Source organism: Bemisia tabaci, chromosome 4 (genome assembly GCF_918797505.1).
Source record: "Bemisia tabaci chromosome 4, PGI_BMITA_v3".
NCBI lineage: Eukaryota > Metazoa > Arthropoda > Insecta > Hemiptera > Aleyrodidae > Bemisia > Bemisia tabaci.
Genome location: NC_092796.1, coordinates 14,560,893 through 14,587,581, shown reverse-complemented (window position 1 = coordinate 14,587,581; position 26,689 = coordinate 14,560,893). Strand labels below are relative to the sequence as shown.

The 26,689-nt window shown below is 41.9% G+C and overlaps 1 protein-coding gene across 7 annotated transcripts in view; it reads left to right on the top strand.

Annotated features, from left to right (window-relative positions):
- LOC109034364 (protein O-mannosyl-transferase TMTC2) overlaps positions 1-26,689 on the top strand; it is a 317,481-nt gene that overhangs the window by 126,223 nt on the left and 164,569 nt on the right. For all 7 annotated transcript variants that reach the window (XM_072299402.1, XM_072299404.1, XM_072299400.1 and 4 more), the window contains one exon: positions 24,140-25,526. In XM_072299402.1, coding sequence (XP_072155503.1) covers positions 24,140-25,526 — 1,387 coding nt within the window. The remainder of the gene's footprint in view (positions 1-24,139; positions 25,527-26,689) is intronic.

Genomic DNA, 26,689 nt, shown 5'->3' with positions numbered 1-26,689 from the left:
CACATCAAGAATCATCAAATATCTTAGTAAGGAGTTAATTTCGGTAATTTTCTATGATGTGCGCATCGTGTTCTACGTGCAATTTTAGATAAGAAACATGTATCAGAATGCTGAAATTCGTACCTTGTCTAGTGGTCCATTGGTTTCCCTTCAATTAGTTATGCAGACAAAAAACTTACCATGGAGCTCGAATAGCTCGAATACCATGGAGCTACCACGGAGATAATAGCGCGATCGAATTGCACGGGCGCACAGTGGATCGAGTCAACGAGAGAGGTCGGACATGAAATTTTTGACTAAAATTGGACATTCCGATGTTTATATCGTCACATTTTAAATTTTAAGGGGTGTTTCTTATAGAAAATTTTACGAGGAAACCAATAAAACCACTCTTAAAACCTCAAAATTGTACATAAACGGAGTTATAAGCATTTAAAGTTTCCAAATTTTGTCCGACCTCTCCTATTGACTCGATCCACTGTGCGGCGGAGCATTACCTCGGCGCGTCACGTCGCACAGTGGGTCGAATCGATGGGAGAGGCCGGACAAGATTTAAAAACTTTACAAGCGTATATCTTCATTAATATGATATTTTGATGTTTTATAAGTAGTTTCATTGGTTTTCTCGTGCGATTTCCTTTAAAAATCACTCCTAAAAATTAAAATTGTGATGAAATGAACGTAAAATTGTACAATTCTTGTCAAAAATTTCATGTCCGACTTCTGCCATTGACTCGATCCACTGTGCGTCGCGTCGATGAGATGAAAAAAAGTCCTACTCAATTCGCAAAATTATAGAATTTTTACCAATTGTTATAAAAAGTAATCGTAAACCTAGTCAAACTTACGGGACAGCTTTTTTGTTTGTAAGAATAAAATGATATTTGATATCACATCTTTAAAGATATGTTTTTCTTGAAAAAGTGAAGGAGGAGTTCTCTCTTTTTTTACAAAATTGAATTTTTTTTTTCTAAAACTATCAATTTTTGGATGCTACGGTTCAGACTTTTATTAGAATTTCACAAAACATACGCCTCTAATAAATTTTGGTATCATGCGTTTTTGGCTTTTGAATTGAAAATTATTTCCGAAATTCGATTCCTGAAATGAGTAAAGTATACGAAAGGTGCGCACCAATGGCAGACTGAGAAATATTTTAGCTCCTTTTGCTATTTTGAAAAAGACTTGACAAACCGACAGCTTGTCAAAAATCATTCGTAAAAGAATCTGTCGTGTTTCGAAGTAATCACAACAAAAGAGTCCAACCACATAAAAAAAGTCCAACTGCAAAAAATATAACAGAATGAAAGAGAGTTAAATTCATGGACTCAATCGAAATTACTTTTTAATAACAACTCGAACAGATGCACTAGAACAAAGAGAATAACTCAAAGAGAAGCAAGTTTGCTTTATAAGAACAAAGAGGTAGAAAAATAATTCTTTCCTCGGAAAAGTTCGGAAAATTTTTCCCTACCCTTTTTAAAATTGGCCGCACATCACTCCCCCCCCCCCCCCAACGGTGCATTTAATCCATGATTAATTTACATCGGGACTGTCGGGAAAATGCAAAATATTCCAACGCAAGAAGTTGAGATTCTTCAGTGCATTCAATACGGTTACCTACCGGCAGCTGAATGATGTTAATTTGCTATACATGGCGGCTCTCTAGAATTCCGTACTTTTCGAAGTTATTCAATTGAAGTCCATCCTACGCTCCGTAACTTTACAGATGACGATGATGCGATCAAAGCATTCGCAGAACTGCAATGAACTGGAAATTATTATTGGCAGCAGATTAATTAAGTTAGTCAAATTCATCGTGTTCTTGAGGTCATTGGAGCTCATAAAAATGTTTACGTGTTACGTGTAATACGTGACTATTTTCAAAATTAACAGCAGGGATTTCATTTCTCGAAATAGTGAAAATCTCTTGGAGTAACATCAGCGTAGCTCCAATAATCTGTGATGCCATCAACGTTTGCCTCTTTTAAATCTGAGGGATATGATTTCTATATCCTTCAGCCTTCACACAGATGCTGAGATGAGAAATAAAGTATCAGGAAAACTGCTAGAATCAAAAAATTTCAAAAGGAAATTAGGTAGTAGATCCGACAATTAATTGTCTCCTGGGAAGAAGCTGACAATCATTCCCTACTCATCTTATTAACTTTTATTAACCTTTATTGTAGCACTGTTATATCAGTATTCATGTCGATGATAAAACTGTCAGACCAAGTATCTCGGTTTGCAACGTTGCAGACTTCTTGTCATACTTTATTATTTAAATGGAAAACTACTCAACGACACTCCTTTACAACTGCTTTGTTTTTTATTCCTCACGCAAAAAACTCTGTGAAATTTCAAGAAATGATGATGAGTTGTTCTCCTTCAAAATTATAAAATGGGAGCGGATATTTTTAAACACCGCAAACAGGATTCGTAGTCCCGTAGTTTCATCGTCGATGTGTAATATCAATTTCTTGAACGTGAAAACGCACCACTACAAACGAGGCAAACGAAAACAAACACAATATGAAAATGGAGCGGCGAAAAAGACGCGTGTTGATGACGGCGCAGAGATACAACTATTCGTGCTTGATGGATGTCTGTGCTATATCTCGAAAATTGAAGGCGCGATGGCGTGAGACCTGAATTTACAGTGCTCCGATCTATACTGCCGGTGAGGCGTCGTGTCGTCGCTTAGATTCAGGAGAAAAGTTTACAAAAACGCGGCCCAATTTTTTCTCTCCTATTTTCAAGGTTTTATCTGGTTAAAATTTGTTGTGTGTTTAGTGTTATTCTGCGTTACTTTGTGTTACTTTTTTTGGGTCAGATTAACCTAAAGGACTTGGTTGCTCAACACAATTTTGTGTTAAATCGATCCAAACTGGAGGTTACTCTGAAATATTGGGTCATGAAGAAAGTGTCCCGCGAACACTTTCGTACTCTTGTTTTCCTCACAACTCTCAGAGGCATTGTATTACCACCGAAGTAATACAGGTTCAATCCTGGTGGCTGCCGCGTAATTTTAACGAGGTCGGAGATTTTCCGCACGAAGATTCGGTCCCTTCAACCCGAAGATTTAGTCGATTTGACACAGGGAAAACTGACACACACAAAATTAACCAAGAACTTGTGGTACTCCGTGTTTTATCTCCCATATTCACGCAATATTTTGATTACTTTTCCTTAATGTAGTGGAGAGTCTCCATTAGCATCTGGCAGTACCGATGACGGTTGTTGGATGCAGCTCATTCGTAATTCGTTATCCGAGAATCCGGCAACGTTGCTGAGCCATGACGTCATAGGTGTTTGACACGATGAGTTATGCGCATCGGTCATCGGTGGGGTTGTCGGGCGAAGTTGATGAATGGGTCCGCAAAATCGGACGACCGTGTAATACGTTACCCGGTGCGACGCCGCGGTGACTTGCTGTCTTCCTGCACGATAAAAGTACGTGACTGCACATCGAGATGAGCCCGGAATAGCATTGAATCGTACGGATGACAGGGTCCATTGCAGAGTGTGGTTATGTCCTTTTGTCGGGAAGGCGACGTTTTGCTCGAAAGCTCACATAATTTTCTGCGGACATATGCTCGAATCTTCACCACCGTATTTGATGCTTTATTTGCGAGCAGTCTCGGTTAACCGGTGAGTTATCTGAAGTCAGAGAACGAAAACTGGAGGAACGGCACTTTGCTGGGAATTAATTGCCCTATTGACAATTGTAATGAATTTCGCAAAAACTCTAAAATCTATTGGAATGGGCCTGTTGCATGCAAGAGATACAGCCGTGCGAATAGATTTTTAAGAGGTTAAATGACATGAAAATTACAATGGTCACATTAAAAAAGTCTGAAATACACTCCTTACTGCGCAATTTGCGTTGTTAGGAGCGCGCTTTTTCAAATTTCCCGCGTCTAGGGGCAGTTTTCTAACGGAAACAATTAACGGCAACTCGCGGCTATTTCCGGTCAACTAAAACTGACAACATAACCTAAAAATCGGAGCTCGTGATATCGTGAAATGAAATGTAGAAGGATTGCGTTGGATATTTAAAAGTTGATCGATTTGGTGACCGCGTAAAGCGTATATGGACCACTATGGATCACGTTGGGTTTGTGAACAAACTGAAGGAAAAAATAACAACAACAACAACGACTCGGCATCTTCCGGAAATCACCGCGCCCGCTGTTTGCTCGTTTCCGGTGATTAGAAAACTGCCCCCAGACGCGGGAAATTTGAAAAAGCGCGTTCCTAACAACGCAAATTGCGCTGTAAGGAGTGTATTTCAGACTTTTTTAATGTGACCATCGTAATTTTCGTGTCATTTAACCTCTTAAAAGTCTATTCGCGCGGCTGTATCTCTTGCATGCAACAGGCCCATTTACTTAAACAGAAGATTTTTTTAGTATTTTTTAAGCTATCAATCAAGTGAATTAATACGTCTAGTAAGTTTTTCTTGATTCGTAAAAAATGTTAAAGAACTGCGTTTGATTTTTGAAGATTTTGTTTTTACACTTTTTTTTAAAGCAGATTGATGTTAAATAACTTCGGTAAATATTTGAAGAGTTTTTAAAACTCTTCTTCCTCAATTATCGTTTACTTACATGTCGTTTGAAAAAATATCGAAGCAGTGTTCCTTTTTACGTAAATTTTAACACTTCCTTTTTAGGACCGATTTGGTCGTTAATTGATCAATCGATAATTTCTGGATTTTAGAGCATGTATTCAAAAATCTATGAATGTCCTATCATTTCTGACTGCGATCCGTTAAGTATTCTTACACAAGATAGGACTGAGAGTCTCTTCGATATGTCGCAAGGCAATTAAACAAATCTGGCGTACTGTCAAATGCCTAGGCAGATAGTCAAATGACGGTTTATATAATCATGTATTGTGACGAAAAGATCACGAGTTGCAAATATTTATAAAAATAACTAATTAAATCCACGAGCGCTCTTTGTTGATATGTCTTTAAATGCATCATTTCATACGTATTTAAGTTTTTAAAATTTTAAAAATTCTGTGTTTTATGTCATGCTGTGAATTTTGACATAAATGTTCCTTCAGGAGCTATTATCCGTTTATAATACTATTATATGATGCCAAATTTTACAAATCTTTCTTTTTTACACGAACAATTAATCATTTTGTCTAAAATTAACAGGAGAATTGGAATTTCAATCGAAGTAAGACTATTTGACTATTTTCCCACACGTTTGATAAACTGCCCGATTTTACCATTTGTCTGCGACTGATATAACCTCAAGGGTACTTCCAGAGTGAAAATCGCAAATAAATATGTATTTTAGTGCACGGTGATCTCTATAGACATACTTTTGAAATCATTCTAAAATAATTTTTGATCTAATCTCGCACACGAATATCTAACGGACTATAGCGTGCTAAGATACTTGGGAAATTTTTTTAAAAAACCTCTCCAAAATCAAGAAATCGATCAATTGTCTGTTGATTCAATATCCAAAGTGCTGAAAATTTGCCCTAAAATAATTATAAGCCACCCGGATAGTTTGATAAAAGAGGGAAAAAACCCTTCTCTTAGTGCATAGTCTTAAAATTGTCTTCACGGAACCAATTTCGCCCGAACTGTTTGAGTAAAATAAACGCTTCGGGGAATTCGATGAAAACGTCATTGCATTTTGCCCAATCCACTTCCCCTCCGCTTTGCCGAGACTATTCCGCACACCGCGAGCATTTTTCTTCATTCTGAGTAGCTTAATTAATTTCGTATTTGACTTCGGTTTTAATTAAACCCGGGGAAGAACGGAGAACGAGGACCAAGATTAAAGCGGCGCGGCGGCCGAGCGGCTACGTTGTGCATGATGAGAAGGCTCGAGTCCCCGGGACCGGCAGTCTGATGAGACTTTTAAAAGAATAGCTGGTCGTGGTGAGGGTGGGGGTGGAGGTGGTGGTGGGGGTGGAGGTGGGGGTGGAGGTCGTCGGAAAAAAGGCTGTCTCCTTAAAAGGTGTCTCCGACTTCCAGTCGTCGCGGCTGGAGACCATCTCAGTTGGATATTAATTCACGTGTAATTCCTTTCGTGAGCAAATGACTCACGGCTAAGCCAGGGCGTTTTAAGTTGATTGAGTTCTCTCCCCCCTTCCTCCTCTAACCCCCCCCCACTCCGCCCCCTCGCCCTAAAGCACGAGACTGTTCACCGGTAAATGCGGCTCCTCTGTTATTCAGTTTGAGGGCTCTGATTCTGGGCTCGGTTGAGTCATCGCAGTTTCTCAAATATCTTGTGAGTTGGACTGCGGGCTGATTGTTGAAATTGATATAGACAAAGCTATAGACAAAGAAGACTTAGGGAACATGGGTCGATCCTATTGGTTGAAATGGGTGGTTCCTACAGACTAAGGGTGGAAATTTTGGACTAACTATAGGGTCTCCCGTGGGTTGCCATTAATTGGATTATACATTTTGAAATAAGGAACCACTATTTCTGGCCCATCTTAGAAACAACATACACGCCATTGGTTTCCTTATGCAGATATGTGCCCTTATGGGGGAGCCAGAGATAGTGGCTCCTTATTGCAAAATGTTAGATCCAGTTAGTCTATGTTCTACCATCTTTGTTCATTGCATCCATCCGCTTCCGCCAATAGCATCCCTCCATACCCCTCTTGTCTTCTTTGTCCATAGTTTTGTCATAAATTCCAAAAATCAGCCCACTGTAGTTTTAATTGTTGACACCGTTAATCGACTGAAAATGAAATGGATTGGATTTCGCAAAAAGGAACCAAGAGCATTGCAATGTAGGTAGTATTGTGCAACGCACAACCTTTGCAACAAGATTACTGAAATCTTGCAAAAAAAAAATTTTATCAATGTTATTTCTTTCTTGAATTTGTAGTTTATCGGGATTGAAGATAAAACTTGTTTAGATGATCAGTTTATAATCGCAAGGTAAAAAGAAAGGAAATGCACAATCTTAGTGACATTGGAATGCTCCTGGTTCCTTTTCGCAAAATGCAATCCATATCAGAGGCGGATCCAGCAATTTGGCAACATCGGATTTCCTCCATTTAAACCTATGCTAAATAATCGATTCTTGTTGGAGCACCTGGCTCCTCAAAGGATCGATACATTTCCATAGGTTTAAATGTAGAAAACACAATGTTGCCAATTTGCTTAATCCGCCAATGATCCATATGAGAATCCGATGGCTCAGCTCGTCATCTATATCGAAATCGCGAAACTAAAATTCGATGTTATTGAGTTTTTACCCGTAATTTGTACCTCTATCAGCCTCAAACCATTGATGACATTAGTCGAGAAATAGTACCTATCACTGACCGCTAATGGTGATTGATGAGAGGCGCATTAAATGGTTTCCAACGGGTTTGTGGTAGTTTGTCAAAGCACCGATGCTCTACAAGTTGTTCATGAATAATCAAGGAGATCTTGTCGACTGCTGAGTTGTAGAATCCCTGAGGGAGCCTCGGCACTATTACTCCTGTGGAATCCCATCCACCGATGTCATGGACATTTTGCCTCTGATTCGACAATAGGAGAGGATTCGTGCTTTTCGGTCACTGTGGGTGGCTGTAGAAGTCCCAAGTCCCACTGATCATTCGATATGCAGCTTTTGTTTGATCGGCTGTCGTGAAACTCAGTGTCAGGGTGTATTTTTTGACTGGAAGCTCGATTTAAGTCAAATTTCCAAAATCCAAAAATCGAAGATAACGAAAGTGGCCTAAAATGCTTTCTTGGCGCCTTGAAATTATCCAAACTTGCAATCAAGAAATCTATTGTTTTCCTCTTCAGTTTCAAAAACGATGTACTCTCAGCTAATTTAGACCCCGATATTGCTTCTTCATTTATTCATATATATTTTTTGAAATCCCTGCTTTGTATATGCCCTCATTTGATCATACGGAAAAATGCAATTGCAGCTCATAATCTTTACATCATAGACGCAAGATTGAGCCGAAAATAACACTGATTATTAGTCAGTTTGCTTTGGCACACCTCTAGAGCTGTAAATTTCGGATCCCTTTTTTTTTCCATTGGGATATTCCTACTCGCGCTTCTTTTTCCTTTTTGACGAAAACACACAAATAGACTTGAATAAAATATGAAAATAACACACATCTTATCTCAGAAAAATTACGGCAGATTTTATACTGTGCACATTGGTTTACGCGTATAAAATAGGGAGTGGAAAATTTGCAACGTTGCAAATTGAAGGAATGGATGTTTTTTACCTCACCGTCGTCGGTGATGAAAAAATGTGTAACTGCGCACGCGCTTGAGTGTAATATCAGCGTTATACAGTGATCTGCCATCAAGCCGAAGCAGCGATACTCTTAAAGGCGCCCCGAGCAACTATTCCGCCGCCGAAGTATTGCACAGTATCAGACGGAAATGAAGGCGCACTGCCGTACGTAAACCGACCGGTATCGTTCAACACCGTGTAGACAGTCCTTTTGATCCCATGCGCTACGGTATAAGAGTCCTGTTCGATCGATATTGTGAAACTTTGGTAGCAGCTGACATTTTTTGACGGGAATTTCAACTCAAATTTTCATAATTACAAAATCCTTTTCGTTTCTAATCCTTTTCCGCCGAACTTGAAACGATTAAGATTGGATTTGGAATTTTTAGGTTTCTCAGAGTAACATGCGAATTCTCACACATGAACCACTGATTTGTCACCATTTTTTAAACCGCAGATCATTTTAAGTACTACAGCGTTTCAATAACTTTTTTTTTTTTTTTTTTTTTTTTTTTTTTTTTTTTTTTTTTTTTTTGTGTGTGTGAGATTGCGTTTAAATATCCTGAAATAATATGAGTACAATCCTTTCGTCGCTAAGATTCTTTAAGGCACTCACACAAATAGTCTTTTTCCAGACGCAAAAAAACATGACTACATTTCAACGTTGCCTTATTTCCACTCGCAAATTGTTTTTTTTACCAGAAAACTGTTGAGCGTTCCTAACTAAAAAAATAACTTATTTTTCTTTCGATCATACACAAAAATCTGTACAATTTTGGTATGAAATTGCAGCATCATATTCCTGTAAAAAATTGCATGGTTTGAGTTAATTTGAATTTTTGGAAGCTTGAATAGGAGTTAGGTACGTTTCTTTGTGAAGGGAGCGACGGCATGTCGCATCTAACAGAGTCGTGGGAAAAATATAAGGAAGGAGGGGACTTTTTGTCTGCCTGTTGATCCCCTGCAGTCCCCCTCCGGAAATGTAGCAACTCTGTCGGTCGAATGAAAAGCAGCCCCTTCTGCTCAAGGTCTCTACCAGCCTCTAACTGACCATTAATGGCCACGGTCGGCGGGCCGTCTTTTTTTCGGCGCAGGGACCGCGGCCCGCCTTCATTTTGTCCCTGATTCCATCCTCAATTCCGGGACTCTGTAATCCCTTTATCTTTCCACCGGACATTGACTTACATATTCAGTCGACTTTTCTGACCGCAATGATACGGGGTACGCATTCTGTAAAGAAAGATCTACTCTACATTTTTCATGAGCTATTTCAGTCATTTCCTCTAGTTATACAGTTTAGAGCTTGTACGAAAACGTTGCGTGGCCTCTTTGCTTTAAGTCTGTTGTATCATGTTGAGGCATCAAAGCAAGAATTTTCCAATTTCAATTATTTATTTAGTCGGACAAAGGGTGTATAGTGTGTATATGAGATTTGCATATTTTGCGGATTACAAGTTTCTTTTTGAAAAATAACAGTGATTAAACTAACTTGAACTAACTACGGGCTGATTGTTGAAATCGGTAGACAAAGCCATAGACAGCGAGGACAACAAGGATATGAAGAGATCCTATCGGTGCCCTGGTAAAAATTTGCGACAAGAGCTGCGTTTCAAAATACCATAGGAATTCTTATAGCCGGCTAAAGAAGGCTACAGAAAATCATGTAGCTGGCTGTAGAATGCGGAGAAAATCATACGGCCTATACGAGGCTATACGAAGCGATAAAAAATTATGCAGCCGGGCTATAATTCCTATCGCCGGGCTTTAGACTTTATCGCCTGGCTGTTGCTTTTTCGCCATAGATTATAAAAGGTTATAAGAAATTGTGTAGAAATTCGTGTGCTTTGGAAATCATTAAGTTCGATATGGAACCACCTTATACACATTATATTTTCCTTTAATACGTATTTGTTTTCATCAATTAAAATGAGAATAATCCATACAGGATGTGCAAACATTTCAAAATCATGAGTTGAATAACGCTGACTCCGCCAGATTAAATATTAGGGCCTAACACAAAGCGGAGCGGCGACGCACTGGCGCCTACAAACCTAACAGGGATACTTCACGCATTGCGCAACGCGTGAAGTATCCCTGTTAGGTTTGTAGGCGCCAATGCGCTTTTCGCTCTGGCTGCCCGCCTGCCGCGCTGCAGCGTGCCACACTGAAGCAATTATTTCACACCAGAGGTATCGCACAGTATTACACGAAGCTGAAGGCGCTCTAATATATTAGGAATGGCAGGCATCCATCAAAAGTACGGAGCTTTCCTCCCAAAATAAATCAAGATACAACGGCCCAAAAAGAGAGCGTTAGTCCAAAAACTCACTTTAAGTCCTAGCATCCGTAATTAGTAACGTTTAGCATACACTTTAGCGCCTGGCTGTTGCTTCGTCGCCATCGGCTATAAAAGGCTATAAGAAATTGTATAGCCGGCTATAGAAGCTATTGGAAATCTTACAGCCGGCTGTAGGTCTATGGTATTTTGGAACACAGATTCTACTGCCAATTTTTACCAGGGTGGAAGCGGGTGGATACATTACACAGAGAAGGTAGGTAATAGACTAACTAACGGCAGTCCACGAGATACCCTTTAATTATTCCATAATTTTCCTTCAGTAGTCTATAAGAACCTCCCGTTTTATCCAGTAGGATCGCTTCATACTCCTTAGGTCTTCTTCTTAATCTTATTTTTTTCCCTCCTTTTTAATACTGCTTCAATGCATAAAAAACTTAAATTCGGAAGTTAATTGCAGGAAAGAAGCGGTTCAGGCAAGTCTCGGCGCGAACAAATCCTATCGCATCGCATCCATTAACAGTTCCTCTCGCCCGATTAAACATTTTGCAACGAGAGGAAATCAAGACTGTTGGAATTTTCACGTGATGACAGTCGGAGTCCATGAAACGGCGAGGAGTGCGTGCATCTGGACACGCTCTGACGACAAAACCTCAAATTAGAGGACCCCCCCCCCCCCCCCCGAAGGGCCCACGAGTAATAACCCGAGAGATCCAGCCGGAAAATTAGTCCGCAGTGTGGCGATAAATCCACGCGAGAAATTGAAACAGAGATGGAGCCACCGCAGTCCGTCCTACGGGAAACAGCAGTAAGCGCCTTTCAGCGTGAGCCTCGAAGCTCGTAAGGATGCATGTTGACCGCGGCTCACGCAATAACGCACATACTGCTGTTCTTGGTAGCGATATGAGCCTCGACGCACATCAGGATGTATGTTGACCGCGGTTCAAGCTCAGATGCACTTACTGCTGTCTTTCGGCGGGGAGAGGAAGGGGAGGGGGATGGTCTTCGAAAAACGCGGGCGAATGAAGTCACACGTGTAATAATCTATCAGCGGAGCAGAAAAATAACTTGGCCGCAGAATCGCGGACCCGGCGCGGCCGAGGGAGGTCCAGGGGAAAGAGAAAAGCGATGGGATCGGCGTGGCGGAAGGAGGAAATATAATAGAAAACCCCAGGTTAAAGATGTGGAAAAGTCAATAATAAATTGTTATTTGACCTGAGCGAGGTGATGGGAGTTTTGCGACCCCTCCGCTCGTAACCTGGAGGGAACGCCGCGGAGTTGCGCGCGACGAGCGGACCGATCCCAAGCGACGTCGTATATTCTCTTCAGTGCACCGCGGTGAGGGAAAAACCCCCTATGTGCATATGTAGCTTGCCAAATTTCCTCTGAAACAATGCAGAATTTCTGAGAATTTTTTGTGATATTATAGGCAGGGTTGCCACAGTCAGGGATAACCGGGAAATGTCAGGGAATTTTAAAAAGACAGAGTAAATGACGAAAATGTAAGGGAAAAATCGTCACCTATATTTGTAGGTTGCCAAATTTCCTCTGAAATAATGCAGAATTTTCGAGAATTTTTTTGTGAAATTATAGGCAGGGTTGCCACAGTCAGGAATAACCGGGAAATGTCAGGGAATTTTAAAAAGTCAGAGTAAATGACGAAAATGCAAGGGAAAAATCGTCACCTATACTTGCTTTTTCGAGTGGGTTTGACGTTTCGAACAGCAAATTCTGCCTGGAAACGATTTCTAACTTTAGGTCTCTAATTGTTTCTCTTCTGTTTCATTTTACAGTTTATTTCCAAACAACTTGATCCTTTCTCACATCAAGACAAAAGAGCTAGTTTCATTTGCTAAAATGAACAACGCACATCTTTTGCTGCGTTCTAGAGTAAAATTACTGCGCGAGAACTGTGCACTGAAAAAAAAATCTCTGTGTCTTTACTAAGAAAAGGGTAAAATTACCAAGAATTCAGGGTTCTACTTGATCCCTATTTTTTCTCGGTAAAATTAACATTTATGGCATTGGTAATTTTACCGAGCAATCTCGGTAAAATTATTGAACTTTCTCGTTAATTTTACAGGACCTTGGTAAAAACGCCAATATTTTTTATCGACTGTGGTAGAATTGCCGAGATAAAATGGCAAAGTTACCGAGAATTGATTATCAATAAAAGTGGTATTCTTACCTGAAAAAACAGTAAAAATACCGGTTTTTAGGTAAGCTTACCAGTCTGTCATGGTGAAATTACCAATAATTGGTAAAAAATTGAGATAATAAAGGTACCGACGGACCTTGGTAAAAACGCCGAGAATTTTTTTTCAGTGTGTAATCCACAGAACAAGACATTTTTGGAGCGAAAATATTTATGAATTACGCCAAAAATAAACACGTGATCGTAAGAAATCTGGCAACGTTGGAATGGTCTTAGGGCGTTCTTGCCCCGGGAGGCGCTTCGGAGGCGACCTAATCGCGGGTCGGAATTGCCCCCTCGCACGGAATGGAGTCGTTTTCTGGAGTCAAGGCGGCCGTTCCCGGCGGCGCGGAGTGTTTAGCACGTCGTTAGTGGACTCCCGAGGGGGCAGCGGGGGAGCTCGGGCCCCCTCCTGGAGCTTTATCATTTTTCCGCATCAAACAAATTGAATAGACAAGCGGCGATATTCTCGATGAGCGCGGATGCTCCGGGATGCGCCCGATCCATTTGTCTTTCATATTTGTCTTGATAAATTACCGCCTGTCACGGATTCCGCGCTCCCGGCCTCACATATGCTCCCGCCGCCCGGGATTCGCCGGGATTCAGGGCGCTGCCACGTTTAATCCAGTCGAGAGCACCTAGTTTGGTGTGTGTTACTGGCTGGAGTATATACCTGTGTCTGGATGGTGTTGCTATGCGGGGTGTTCCAGGGTTAAACATGCAGACTACTGGAGCGTGCTCTATGGCTCAAAATGATACTTCTTTCATCTGCACTGGAAAAAAGGTTACGGGTTGTAGACATACCGACCGTTCCGGGCTCAGGGGCCGAAATTTACGCACTAGAAAAAAAACACACTGGATCTAGAGCCCAGACTCTTGAAAACATTGACAAGAAAAAGGACTCTTGATCCAATCAGATTTAAGCTTAAATCAAAAGGAAATCCGCTCAAATTAAGAGGCTTGGTTCTTGATTTAAGCAGAAATCCGATTTAATCAAGAGTATTTTTTCTTGTCGATGTTTTTAAGAGTCTGGACTCTAGATCCAATGTGGTTTTTTCCCAGTGTACTTGTTGTATCTGCACTGAAAAAAAAGTTACGGGTTATAGACGTACCGACCGTTCCGGGCTGAGAGGCCGAAAGTTCCGGGTGCTGGAGCTGTAGTTTCGATTGCTCTGGGTACCGCGCTCGGAAATTTCGGCCTCTGAGCCCGGAACGCGCACGATACGTCTTCATAGCCTGTAAGTACGGCTTCCATGGTTGGAGTTTTTTTATTTTCAGTATGTTTAAAGGTTTTTTTCCAAATTCCACCAGCCGGAGCTGGCCTCCATTTTGGCCTCAACTTGAGAGCTTTTTTTGAGGTTGGGAGTTGATTTCAGAGAAAACCAGTGGCACCATCGAGTTTCTCGCGAACTTTTACATAAGAATCAATAGTCAAATCGCAAATTCCTCACACATGCAACATCTCCATTGGCGGCGCCGATTGGATGGAAAATTAAACGGAGAGTAATTGAATAAAATATTTTTGCGTATAACTTTCTATCCAACTTTTTGTTCGATTATGTCGGATGAAAAGTTCGATAGTGTGAATTGGGCTTTAGCCGATCTACAAGAATCAAGCATCAAAACTCGATTCTGTGACCAGCGCAACCGCCCCGTTTAGAAATTTTTCTCGACCCGATCGACTCTGGAAGCACGTCTCGGAGCATAAAAGTATTACTCCTAGGTTTACAAGGATACAAAGAACACTTACGAATGCGACTGTACGCTCGAGACACCCATTTCATAACCAAGATGAATGGGCTCTCGGAGCTGAGTGACCGTATGAACCCTTCCCGAGGAGCAGCGGCTCTCGTAAGAGCTCGGATCGGGTCCGGAGGGATTTGTCGGAATAAAAAATGATCGGATGAGCGGACGCCGGAGTCGGGAGTCGGGTCTGCCTCAAGGCGAGCCCTCTCGACGCGTTTGCATAAGCAAAGTTCACTCCGCAATGAAGCGTAACATCAATGCGGAGAGTGTTTCCTGCATAATGCTCCGTTCAACTACCAGACGGAGGCAGAGACGAGTGCGAGAGTGGGTTTTCAGATTTTTTGTCTTACTTTGCTCTCTTTTGTTTCCCGCACTGACCATACTTTGTCATGCTTCCTTGAAATTTGCTTTAAAAGAGACTATAGGACCATTATCAATGTATTATACATACATATCATAGATACACTGAAAAAAAGTTACGGGCTATATAGACATAATGTCTGTTCCGGGCTCAGAGACCGAGAGTTAAGGGTTCTGGAGCCGTAGCTTCGATTGCCCCGGGTGCCACGCCCGTAACTTTTGGCCTCTGAGCTCGGAACGAGGACAATACTTCTATACAGCCCATAAATACGGCTTCCACTATCGGAATTTTTTTTTTCTTTCCAGCGTATTCAAATTTATTCTAATGGAGAGTTTACACGCAAATTTTTTTTCTTTGTTTCAACTGAGAGTGCTTGGGGACATTTGACGCCATACTACCGGGCTTCGGACTCGGAACCCACTGACCTACCGTCGGGCGGACTGAGCTGATTGATTCTCTCTAAGAGCTGGTCAACTCGACATCCATCAGTCATCGTGAAGTGAAACGTTTTCGTTGCCCGAAATTAACTTCGCCGTCACCCGTTAAATCATTCGGGCAGCCGACCCGGGCGGGGTCTCCGGAATAGTTTGTCACTGTTCCAACGACTCTCGGAGCGGAAAAAAGGAAATTAATGTAGAGCCGTAGATCAGGATCTTCGGCGGGAAATTTATTCGAAGGCAGCGGCGAATTTAATTATTGGATAACACGAGAACCCGCAATTTAGAGTCGACGAAATTTCGCCATTTTTAACCGACGCAAACCCGTTGATGACCACCTTTCATCCGGAGGCGGGCACGCTCCGCCGTTGCCACGACGAGGCTCAACTCGCGATGGAGTCCCTGGGATGTTGCCGTCTTATGGAAATTGCCTTATGAACCTCCTGTCGTTGCCAAAGTCATAAACGAACACCGGGAAAAAAACACATTGGATCTAGAGTCCAGGCTCTTGAAAACATTGACAAGAAAAAGGATTCTTCATTCAATCAGATTTAAGCTTAAATCAAAAGGAAATCCGCTCAAATTAAGAGGCTTGGTTCTTGATTTAAGCTTAAATCTGATTGAATCAAGAATCCTTTTTCTTGTCGATGTTTTTAAGAATCTTGACTCTAGATCCAATGTGTTTTTTTCCAGTGAAAAGTGTAACATTTTCAGAAAGTTGTTGCGCGTTCTCTCGAAGAATTTTCGGAGAATTTCGTCGGGAACTCGTCACCTTTCGGCCGAAGTATCACGAGCGCCATGTGACATTTCAACATTTCCGACGCCATTTTAATTTTTTTACAGAGAACTTGTTAAACGAATCTAGGTATAGGCACATTTTGCATTTGTAATAATTTTGGTTTCCTCTCCAGAGGAAAAAGATTTCTCTCTGGAGGAAAAAGTTTTCGCTCCACAGCAAAAAGTTTTCTCTCCGGAGAAAATACTTGTCCGGGAAGAATACTTGTTTCTCCGGAGAGAATACTTGTCTCTATCGAGAGAAAACTTGTCTCTCCCGAGAAAATAAAGCGTTTAAAGTGAATAATTCCATAACCAGTAACACCGAAACCCCTGTCAACGCACTACTAGCAAAATTTCATGGAACTTTGCGCAAAAGTTAAGTTCCGTAAACCTATCTCTGTGTGGACAAGGTCCTCCATTTATAAGAAATGAACCAAAAAATTATGAAAGAACCAACATAAATGTGGTTTAATAATTTTAACTTCCGCCGCCGCGCCGCGCTAGGTTTGGCGCAATGCGTGAAGTATTCCTGCAGTCTTGTAGGCGCTATACGTTTCACGCCAACCGCTCCTGACCGCACTGTGTTTGGCGCAATAGGTGAAGTATTCATGCAGTCTTGCAGGCCCTAAAATGTGTTATATGCTGATCGCCGCGCCGAGGGCTTGTCTTTTTCATCTCAAGTCCTCGTCATCATTCCTCTTGAGCTCCAGGCCAAATTGCGTGTTTAGTTCCTCTCTTCACTCTACTAATTAAAGATGCTATTTCTTGTATCACCGAAAAACGACACAATTAGAAATACTATACTCTCAGGAAAGAGATTTCGTCCCCTTTTCTCATGGATAATTTTTTTTCTGAATCCGATTTTTTGTACCTACATTTAAAAAAATTGCAAAATTTGCCGCCCCCTAAATTTGCCGCCTTGTGGCCACCCCCTTAATCCGGCCCTGCTTCGTAACATACATTCATAACTTTCCTCATGAATCATATTTATCGAGGGAAAGTTAGCAATTTTGCAAGTTTGAGACGGCATTTTTCCTCAGCACAGCAGAATATGCGAGGATATGGCGTGACGCGGCAACGGGTGTTGTGTGTAATTTGTTTAGCGGGAATCAGGTGATCGGAGAGCGGGCGATCTAGCGTGCCAATGGGCTGTTCGCGGGGTATCAATTATTCAGCCGCGTTGTCGAGCCAGCGTCCCCTCCGCTTAACATCGATTATCGCTCCGTGTCACACGTTTGCGAAAACGTCCTAAAAACTGTGCCAGCTGTCACATACAGGGTTATTCAAAAGTCACGCACCACTGGCCATGAGAGGGGTGGCCATTTGAAATTTTTGAGTTGCCCCTCGCCCCCCGAGGGGATCAAGAACTGGAAAGGACCTAAAAAAATTTCCCCCTCGATATGAGGAAAAACGTCTTTAACCGCAAGTCGATGTCATAATTAGAACTAAAGTTATGGCCAGTGGTGCGTGACTTTTGAATAACCCTTTATGTACCTATTATTCGATGTCGAAACTTAGGCGAAGCAAATAGTCAAATTTTACAGGAAGAACAAGACAATGGAGATGTTGCATGTGTGAGGAATTTGCGATTTGATTGTTGATTCTTGTGTAAAAGTTCGCGAGAAACACGACGGTGCCACTGGTTTTCTCTGAAATCAACTCCCAAGCTCAAAAAAAGCTCTCAAGTTGAGGCCAAAATGGAGGGGATATCCCACGCTATCCTCCGAGTCCACCTCTACATCAAGACAAACTCTCCATGCAAAGATAGGGAGCAAATACATTAGCAGGGTTCCGGTGTTTTCAGTTTTAGAGTCCCCAAATAAGAAGGCAGCTCTGTCAGTGTATTTGCTCCTTATCTTTTCATGGAGAGTTTGTCTTGATGTAGAGGTGGACTCTCAGGATAGCGTAGGATATCCCCTCCATTTTGGCCTCAACTTGAGAGCTTATTTTGAGCTTGGGAGTTGATTTCAGAGAAAACCAGTGGCACCATCGTGTTTCTCGCGAACTTTCACGTAAGAATCAACAGTCAAATCGCAAATTTCTCACACATGCAACATCTCCATTTTCTGCATAGTCGACAGTCAGATGAACGTCGGCATGTAGTGTTTTTAAGAATTTCTGGTGTGAGTCTTGACCATTTTCATAATCCTGCTTTGTTTCCATGGAGTTTCGACGGTGAAACTGCAATAATGCACAGATTTTTTGATTAAGAAACAGATGAGCAAATTAGGCACATAATTTGTCATCGACTGAATACATTTGATAGATACCACCATTGCGGCTGCAGCGGGCCCGCTATTGCCTATATCATAAATTGAAGGCGAAGTGCTTATTGTTTGTTAACGACGACTTGAAATGAAACCTAATAACTTTAGGTGTTACCACTACCTGAGGGCCCTATTTTGCCTCCCTCACATTGGAGGGAATCTGGATTAATCATTTCTGCGTGGAGAAATATATAGGTAGCCCGGTATGGCGTCATGGCGCCATGGCTGACGACAGCAGAACTAATTTCTCAGAATTTTGCGAATTTAGCACGTCAACGAGAGTAATTAAGAGTAAAGAAATAAATTATTCAACTTTCAGCGGTCGACGAATGTTTTCAGAGCGAATAACCGAGGCACGGTGGACATTGGTCAAAGGAAAAACACTAAATGAGGCTGCCATTAATTAATTGTGCGAGCAAACACTACTGGCGCCAAACCTATCAGCATCGGAGCATGAGTGCATCGATTTGTTGCCGTTTTGGCGTAGAAATTATCGAGTTTTGACAATTTGTGGATTTATAGGATTGATTTTCACGCGGAGGACAGTCCATAATCTGGTGCGGAAGAGAGATTGGACGGGGCTCTTAAATTAGCAAATCTTGATGATTGAAAGTAATCGTGGGCCACAACTTGTTACTATTTCAGAGTTAAATTATTACATTTATAATTCATTGAACTCGGGAATACCAAGTGTGGAAGACAAAGAAAACTGTATCATGAACAGCAAGAAAAATTCGATCAAGTGCAACAAAACCCATCCGCGATTTTTCGTTGCGCAGAGAAAAAAAACTTTTTGCACCGAGTGTAATTTTTCCTGTAATTATAGGCACTGATATCAAAATAAGACATTTTCTCAGTACAGCGGGAACTGCCAAAGAAACGGGTTAAAATTCTTTCCTAAAACACAACTAATTTTTATCAGCATCAGAAGAATTTAAATGCAAAAGTCAATAATTTTACTTTAAAAAAAAGTAATTTTTAAAGGAAGTCAGTGAAGCCATAAATTGGATATTAAAGCACAAGAACAATGAATCTCGAAGAAACTGTTGTCAACAAGATATGAAAAATAAACTTAAAAACTTAAGAAGTACACAACGTTGATAATTAAAACAATTTACGGTCGTTTATAATGAGTAACGTATAACTTTTCGCCCTAAGTAAAAGCTTGTAATCTGCTTGTTTAAATGCTATTTTTTTATCTAGACAAAAAAATTCCCCCCTCTCTTCATCAATTCTCTCCACTCACCCCTCCACTCTTCCTACGTCTCTCCCCTATCTCCTACCCCTTTAATTCCCCAAATCCACTTCCTCGATTTCCGGTAATTTTCAAAATGTGAGTATTTTTCTAGGTATTTGGCAAAATGCTTGATCTGGACTGCATTTTAGCAAAAAGGAACCAAGAGCATTCAATAAGATTCCGCAACTTTTTTTTACAAATTTAAGATCGTGCAAATATAAACCGATCATCAAGCAAATTTTATCTTTATTCCCAATAATCTATACTTTCAAGGCAAAAATTACGTTTACAAATTTAATCAATTGCATGATATAGCAATTGCATTGCAAAGAATGTAAGTTGCATAATCTTAGCAACATAAGATTGCTCTTGGTTCCTTATTTTTGCAAAATGCAGTCCATTTGTCCATTAGTCTGAGACTCGCACGCTTGGTTCATTTTTAAATACGGTATATTTTTATTGATAGTCACTCGGCGTTTGATCGGGAGGGTTCTCGCTATTCGACCAAAGCTATAGCTCGGCGTATTCCGCTCGAAGAATCGTTTAGGGTTGGACGAGTCAGGAGTCAAAAGGCAATTTCATTAGGTTCCTAAACGGAAGAACCAGGAGCGGCAGTGAAAGAAGATAAAAAGGGAGCAACAAAACCGCATCCCGCTGGCGCAGAATGACTTCCATTAGGAGCGGACCCACCCTCGCCCGCCTCAAAAGGCCGGCCCCCAACCCGAGCAAATTCGCTGCTGATAAAGTGATTCGGAGATCTTCACGTAATTTATCATTCTAATTAATGACGTCATTCAAGAGCGCAGCGTTGTCGAGTCCGTAGCCTCGGGTCTACCGGTCAAATTCCTCGAGCTCGGCTCCGCACTAACCAATCGAACCCAGTTATGAATATTTGGATCGCATTTAGCAAAAAGGAATCAGCGCGCACGGAAAAAATTAAATTGCTGATTTAACTATGCAATTTGCTACGAAAAGGGACTGCAATATTTCAACGTAGATTTTACAACAAAAAAATGCTACTTTAACCACTATTGTAAGGTAATTTAACCACGAGAATGGTTAAAGTAGCATTTTTTTGTTGTGAAATCTACTTTGAAATATTGCAGTCACTTTTTTTGGCAATTGATTTGTTAAATCAGCAATTTAATTTTTTCCGTGCGATTACAGTGTTTTTAAAATCTTGCAACTTCTTCTTTTCTTTTAAAAATACTTAATGCATGTACAGTATCAAAATTGACACAATTATTTACCTTTAAAATTAACGATTCCCAGCGGGGAGCAAAAACTGTTTATTCTGGGAGATTTTTTTAGATAATTATGAAGAGGCAACGTTTTTACAACACGTTAGTTGCGCTGGTTTTTTTTTTATCACTGCGATCCATTTCAGGGACTCCTAATTTTGACGGAAGAAACGGTAAAAGTTGATTTTCGGTATCGGTACCACGACGTCTATTCGTCCTTAATACTGATGATGAGCGAGTATTTAAGCGTTTTTCTTTTTGCTTAGCGATGACTAATGAATGATTGATTAAGCAGTTTGGAAGACGTCAATTTGTCAAAGAAGCCTTGTTTTTTGGCTAGATTGCTCAACTGATCGTTTAACAATCGCTAGTGTAGGCAAAATCAATACTCATTCCGAAAAAACTTCGCGTTGCCTGTTGGTTCCTTGTCTAATGTATGACAATTTCTTAATTTTACTCATGCCGTTGCAGTTAGAAGGATTGGGAGGGTTTTGTCTCAGAATAATGGCTTAGTTATTTTCGTTTGATGGCATTTTTTCGGTTGGTTGGCTTGTGAGCACGTGAACGGAATTTGCAATTTTTTGCCTAAAAGTTTTTGTGAAATCAGCCGATCAGTAACTAGAGGCTATACCTATAAGTTCACACTTAAATCTCAAACTTGTAGTTAAGAGACACGGAAAAAGTTTGGCGATGTCTAAACCCGTTTAAATTCTATAAACTTGACAACAGCGATGAGTCATTGGAACCCTGGCCCGAGATAAATGCTGCCTAAATGGCAGAAAGGCTGCCTCATAGCCTGAAACAGTCATTGGGCCAGCTAGAGTATTGCCGTGCTTCGGAAGAACGCCGTATGAGCTTTCAGGCGTTGCCAAGTTTCCACCGATAAAAACCGAATTTACTGGGAAAAAATGTGAATATTATTTTCCAAAATTTTCAGACAATTTTGTGCGTAATTCAATCTAAAATATCTGAAAATTTACAGGACAAATATGCATGAATGTTGTTAAAAATACATGTTTTATCAAGAGAAATCTGGCAACTCTGGAACGTTCATAAGGCGTTCTTCCATTGCACGGCAGAATGTGTCCCAGTATCCCCTCTTTCTGTAGTCAATTCGCACATTAAGAATCCACTCCGAAAAGTGGCAACTATCTTGGGGATGGCTCCTTATCAGTGCCGCACAAGTGGGTGCTACTCCTCTTTGCTGGTTTATTTATCCTCGGATGCGCGTTATCTGTGTTTTGAGGTTAGTTCGGCCCCTAATTGATTGAGTCCATTGTTTGCATTCCTATCTTCGGATTTATAGGCGCCGCCTGATCAAGCACCATTTGTTACTTCGTCCCCCTTTTCCGGAGATATCGCCAACTCCAGGGGCCGCACTCCGCAACGCGTATCCGCGTAGTTTTAGCCTCCAATAAATTCAACAAGAGATAAGACCGGAGTTATGCATGGTCCCGCCCGGCGAATAAATACTGACTGCGTTGCGAGTTAAAAAGAAAGTTCTCTGCGAATATTCCTTTTTCCGTGTCTTCACAAAAATAGTAGACCCTAAAACTTTGCTTCTTAAAAGCGGTTGCGGAATTGAGTTTCTTCTCAGTTAGTCCTCGCTTTATTTTGCAGAGTGCGGGTCCAGCACTATACCATCCTGTTACTTCACCTGGATGTACTCTGGATTTTATAGGACTCAGGATTCTTTCAAAGCCTCTAAACAGTGACAGTACATCTGCTGATATATCTACCCATCCGGAGGCTGTAATCATAGCTGCGTAAAGCTTTTTTTTAATCCATTAAACATACATTGATTAAAAGCGCATTAAAGTTCAAGGGGCGCTTAGGGACTGCAAACGGCTTTGGGTGGCAACTCAAGGCCGGATTTACCTACTTGCCCCCTTCTCATTCGTTTTGAAATATCAATAAAAACCATCAAGTAAACGTGCCAGCGGGGGAGGGGTGCATAAGACTCGTTTACTCGTGTTGGACATATTTTTTGGAAAAGCCCTGTTAACACTACTAGCAAAAGTTCACGGAACTTTGCGCAAAAGTTAAGTTCCGTAAACCTATCTCTGTGTGGACAAGGGCTTCCATTCATAAGAAATGAACGAATAAATTATGAAAGAACAAACATAAATGTAGTGTAATGATTTTAACTGCCGCCGCCGCGCAGACTACACTGTGTTTGGCACAATGCGTAAAGTATTCCGACAGTCTTGTAGGCGCTATGCGTTTCACGCCGACCGCTGCTGAACGCACTGTGTTTGAAGCAATGCGTGAAGTATTCACGCAGTCTTGTAGGCGCTATGCGTTTCACGCTGACCGCGCTGTCTTTGGTGCAAAGCGTGAAGTATTCGTGCAGTCTTGTAGGCGCTAATATGTGTTACATGCCGACCGCCGCGCCGAGGGCTTCTCCTTTCCATCTCAAGTCCTCGTCATCATTTCTCTCTAAGTCGCGCCGTTCCAGGCCAAATTGCATGTTTGGTTTCTCTCTTAACTCGATTAATGAAAGGTGCTGTCTCTTGTATCACTAAAAGACGGCAAAATTAGAAATTGCTATACTTTCAGGAAATGAGATATTTTGTCGCCTTTTCTCGTTTGTAATTTTTTTCAAAATTCGATTATTTTAAAAAAAAATGCAAAATTTTCCGCCCCCTTGATTTACCGCCATGGGCCGCTGCCCATGTGGCCATGCGGCCATGTAGCTTAATCCGGTCCTGTGGCAACTACCAAATAAGGTACAAAAAAAAAGAAAAGAAAAAAAGAAGAAAAAAAAATAAAAATAATCTAATTTTCATCTAAAATTCATTCTATCCATTTCAACGATCAGCTCGCTGATGTATATATATGTCGCAGGCAATTGGCAATCGCCGGCAATTTACAAGTTAGTGGTGAATAAATATGGAAAATCGTAAAATTCCAAAATAAAAGAACAATATTAGAGTGCTGATTATGTTGCCTATAATGTTAATAGACACTTTTCCATCATTAAAAGCATGGCAGAAATGTGCACACTCAGAAGAGCGTGCAGTGAACTCCATGACTTAAGTTGGGTTGAGATCGGACAGGCAACTAAACTAACATTGTGACAAAGCGTAGAATATCACAAAAAATGAAGGCGCTTCAAGCCGAGCTCATACTTTTGAAGACCATATAATCCTTAAAAATTGCATTATGCCGATGCGCAATATTGCGATTTATTGAAACAACGTGTGAACCGCTTGCTAATTGCCGGCGATTGCTAATTGCCTGCGACATATATATTTTCATCACATTTCTTTGATACTCTGAAAATATAGTCCTGGTATGTTCCTCGAGAAATAAACCGTTCGTCTCTGCTTGTCTGTTTCAGCCGGGCGATTCTGAGCAACCCGGACGTGCTGCCGTCGACGCCGCTGCTCAACGTCTGGACGAACGACTTCTGGGGGACCCCCCTGAGCTCCCGCTCCTCGCACGGCTCCTACCGTCCCCTCTGCATGATGGCCTTCCGGCTCGACTACTCCTTCTGCGGCCTCAAGCCGGCCTGCTACCACATCACCAACGTCGCCCTCTACCTCCTCTCCATCGTCCTCGTCGCCCAGCTCGCCCGCGCCCTCCTCCCCCCCGGCCCCGCCAAACTCGCCGTCCTCTTCTTCACCGTCCACCCCATCCACACCGAGGCCGTCGCCGGCATCGTCGGCCGCGCCGATCTCCTCTCCTCCATCTTCTACCTCTTCTCCCTCCTCAGCTACCTCAAGCACATCAAGTACAGGAGCAGGACTGCCCGGCACGGTGACCTCTACTGCACTCACTCCTCCAAACAACGTGCCAGAGTCGCCTCGAAACGCAACGGAAAATCCCATTGTAACGGCACGCTTATTTATAATGCCAGCAACCACGTCGATGAAACCTCAAAACGCAAAGGAAAAAGCCATTCTACTGCTGTAACTTCCGTGTATGTAAATGGCGGTAGCCACATCAGTGACGTCACGCAAGTCTCAAAACGAAAAGGCCAGTATAACGGCGTACCGTATAGTAATGGCACCAACCACATCGGTGAAATCTCAAAACGCAATGGGAAGGTTCATGGTGATGGTGCCCAGCAGACGTATAGTAATGGCAGTGACGTCACGCAAACATCAAAGAACCATTGTAATAAAACGGTGCTCCTAAACGGGGCATCAATACATTGTAATGGTGACGTGTTGCACGAACAAAGCCCAAAAGAGTATTCTAATGGAGATGTAAAGCCAAAAACATACTGGAACGGTTCTCTGCATTCGCATAGTCTTAGCAACGGAACAAGCGGCGATACGGAACTGAGAGGCTTGAAGAACGGTTGCCATCAAGTCAACGGGAACGGAACGCCGAACGGATTGATCTGCGGTTCGATGCACAACGGTTCTGCGTACGGGGATTTTAAGAGTTTCTGCGGTCGGAACGGGTTCTGCAACGGTTTGAACGGGTTCTCGCGCAAGTCCAAGCAGTTCTCCGTGCGGTTAAAAGTGCTCGAGTTCCTCGTGAAGCTGAGCGTCAGTTTTTCGAGCTGCGGTATCAGGAAAAGTGTCGGGAATGTTCTGGGGCGGTTGACCGGGGCCGAGTTTCAGGAGCGCCGCGATCACGTTTGTCAGTGGGGGTCGCTCGCGCTGACGGTGTTGTTCGCGAGCGCCGCCATGATCAGCAAGGAGACCGGGGTCACGGTCTTGGCCGTCTGCGCTGTCTTGGATCTCATCCACTCGAGGAGGACTCTGTCGTTTAAGGTGAGTGTTCCCACTTTGGCTCAAATTATTTTGAATTGTCACGATGTGGTAAGCGTTCAAGTAGTTTCGATATCGAGGAGGATTGTTAGAATAAATGACGTGCTTGGAAGACAAAGCGCACAAGTACAGTTTTCGCTATTTCGAGAAATCAGTGTTTCGAAATTACATGGATCCTTATGGTGAAAAATATGTTCAAACTGACTTTTTGAAGCTTGAAAATTGGAATTCGAGAGCGAAATTTCATAGAATATGCACTAAGACTAGTTTTACTTCATATCAGTAATATCTCAAGTTTTTCAACAACTGCACTTGTGCGCCTTGTCCTCCAAGCTCCGCAAATTTCAGTGAATTTTCTGCTTAGTACGAAGCAAATTCCTTAAAATCTTCGAAAAAATCCGCACGAACGTTCTCATGTAAAAAATTAAATTGCCCAGTTTTTGGCAATAGCTGACCAACCACTTTATCAGTTCAAAAAATCCTGCACGGAATGTACAATCCATCAAAGAAAATACAAGTGCAATCGTCACGAAATTTCCGAATAAAATCATACCTTACAAAATCGCACACACCTAAAAAGACTTTCCCGCGTGCATTTGAGCATTCGGTTTCTCTATCTGGCGGTGCGAATCCGTACCATCGGTGTCCTTTCTATAATACGAGTAGTCCTCAGTGCATGACTGTCGCCTCGCCGAGTCAGGTGATGAAGCATGGTGTCTGTCAGCCGCTAAATCAAGTGTCTTATCGCCGCGGAGTCGCGGACACAAGCGACGAAAACGGCGGGCTTTGATTAATGTACCGAGGAGCGAAACCCAATCGGGCACGCATGCTGTGAGCATTGCAAAAAGCCACCTTATTCACAGTCGTCCGGGGTGTTCGCGTCCCATGCAAAGGAAAATAAGAGGGGGAAAAACAGACTCTTGCCGTTTTAGACCGTGTAAGTTTTCTTCGACAGGAAAGAGTTATGGTCTTGTTTTGTTTCGCTTATCATTTTTATCCCGGCGAGTGCCCCTGCCCGCTACGCAGTCCGACCCTCCTCTGGGCGCTACATCGTCACCTTCCGGCCAAAGTATCGCAAGCGCCATGCGACGGTTAAACCTTTCCGCCACCATTTTATTTTTTTACAGAATAATTACTCGAAGAAACTGTCCAAAAATTTCACTGAA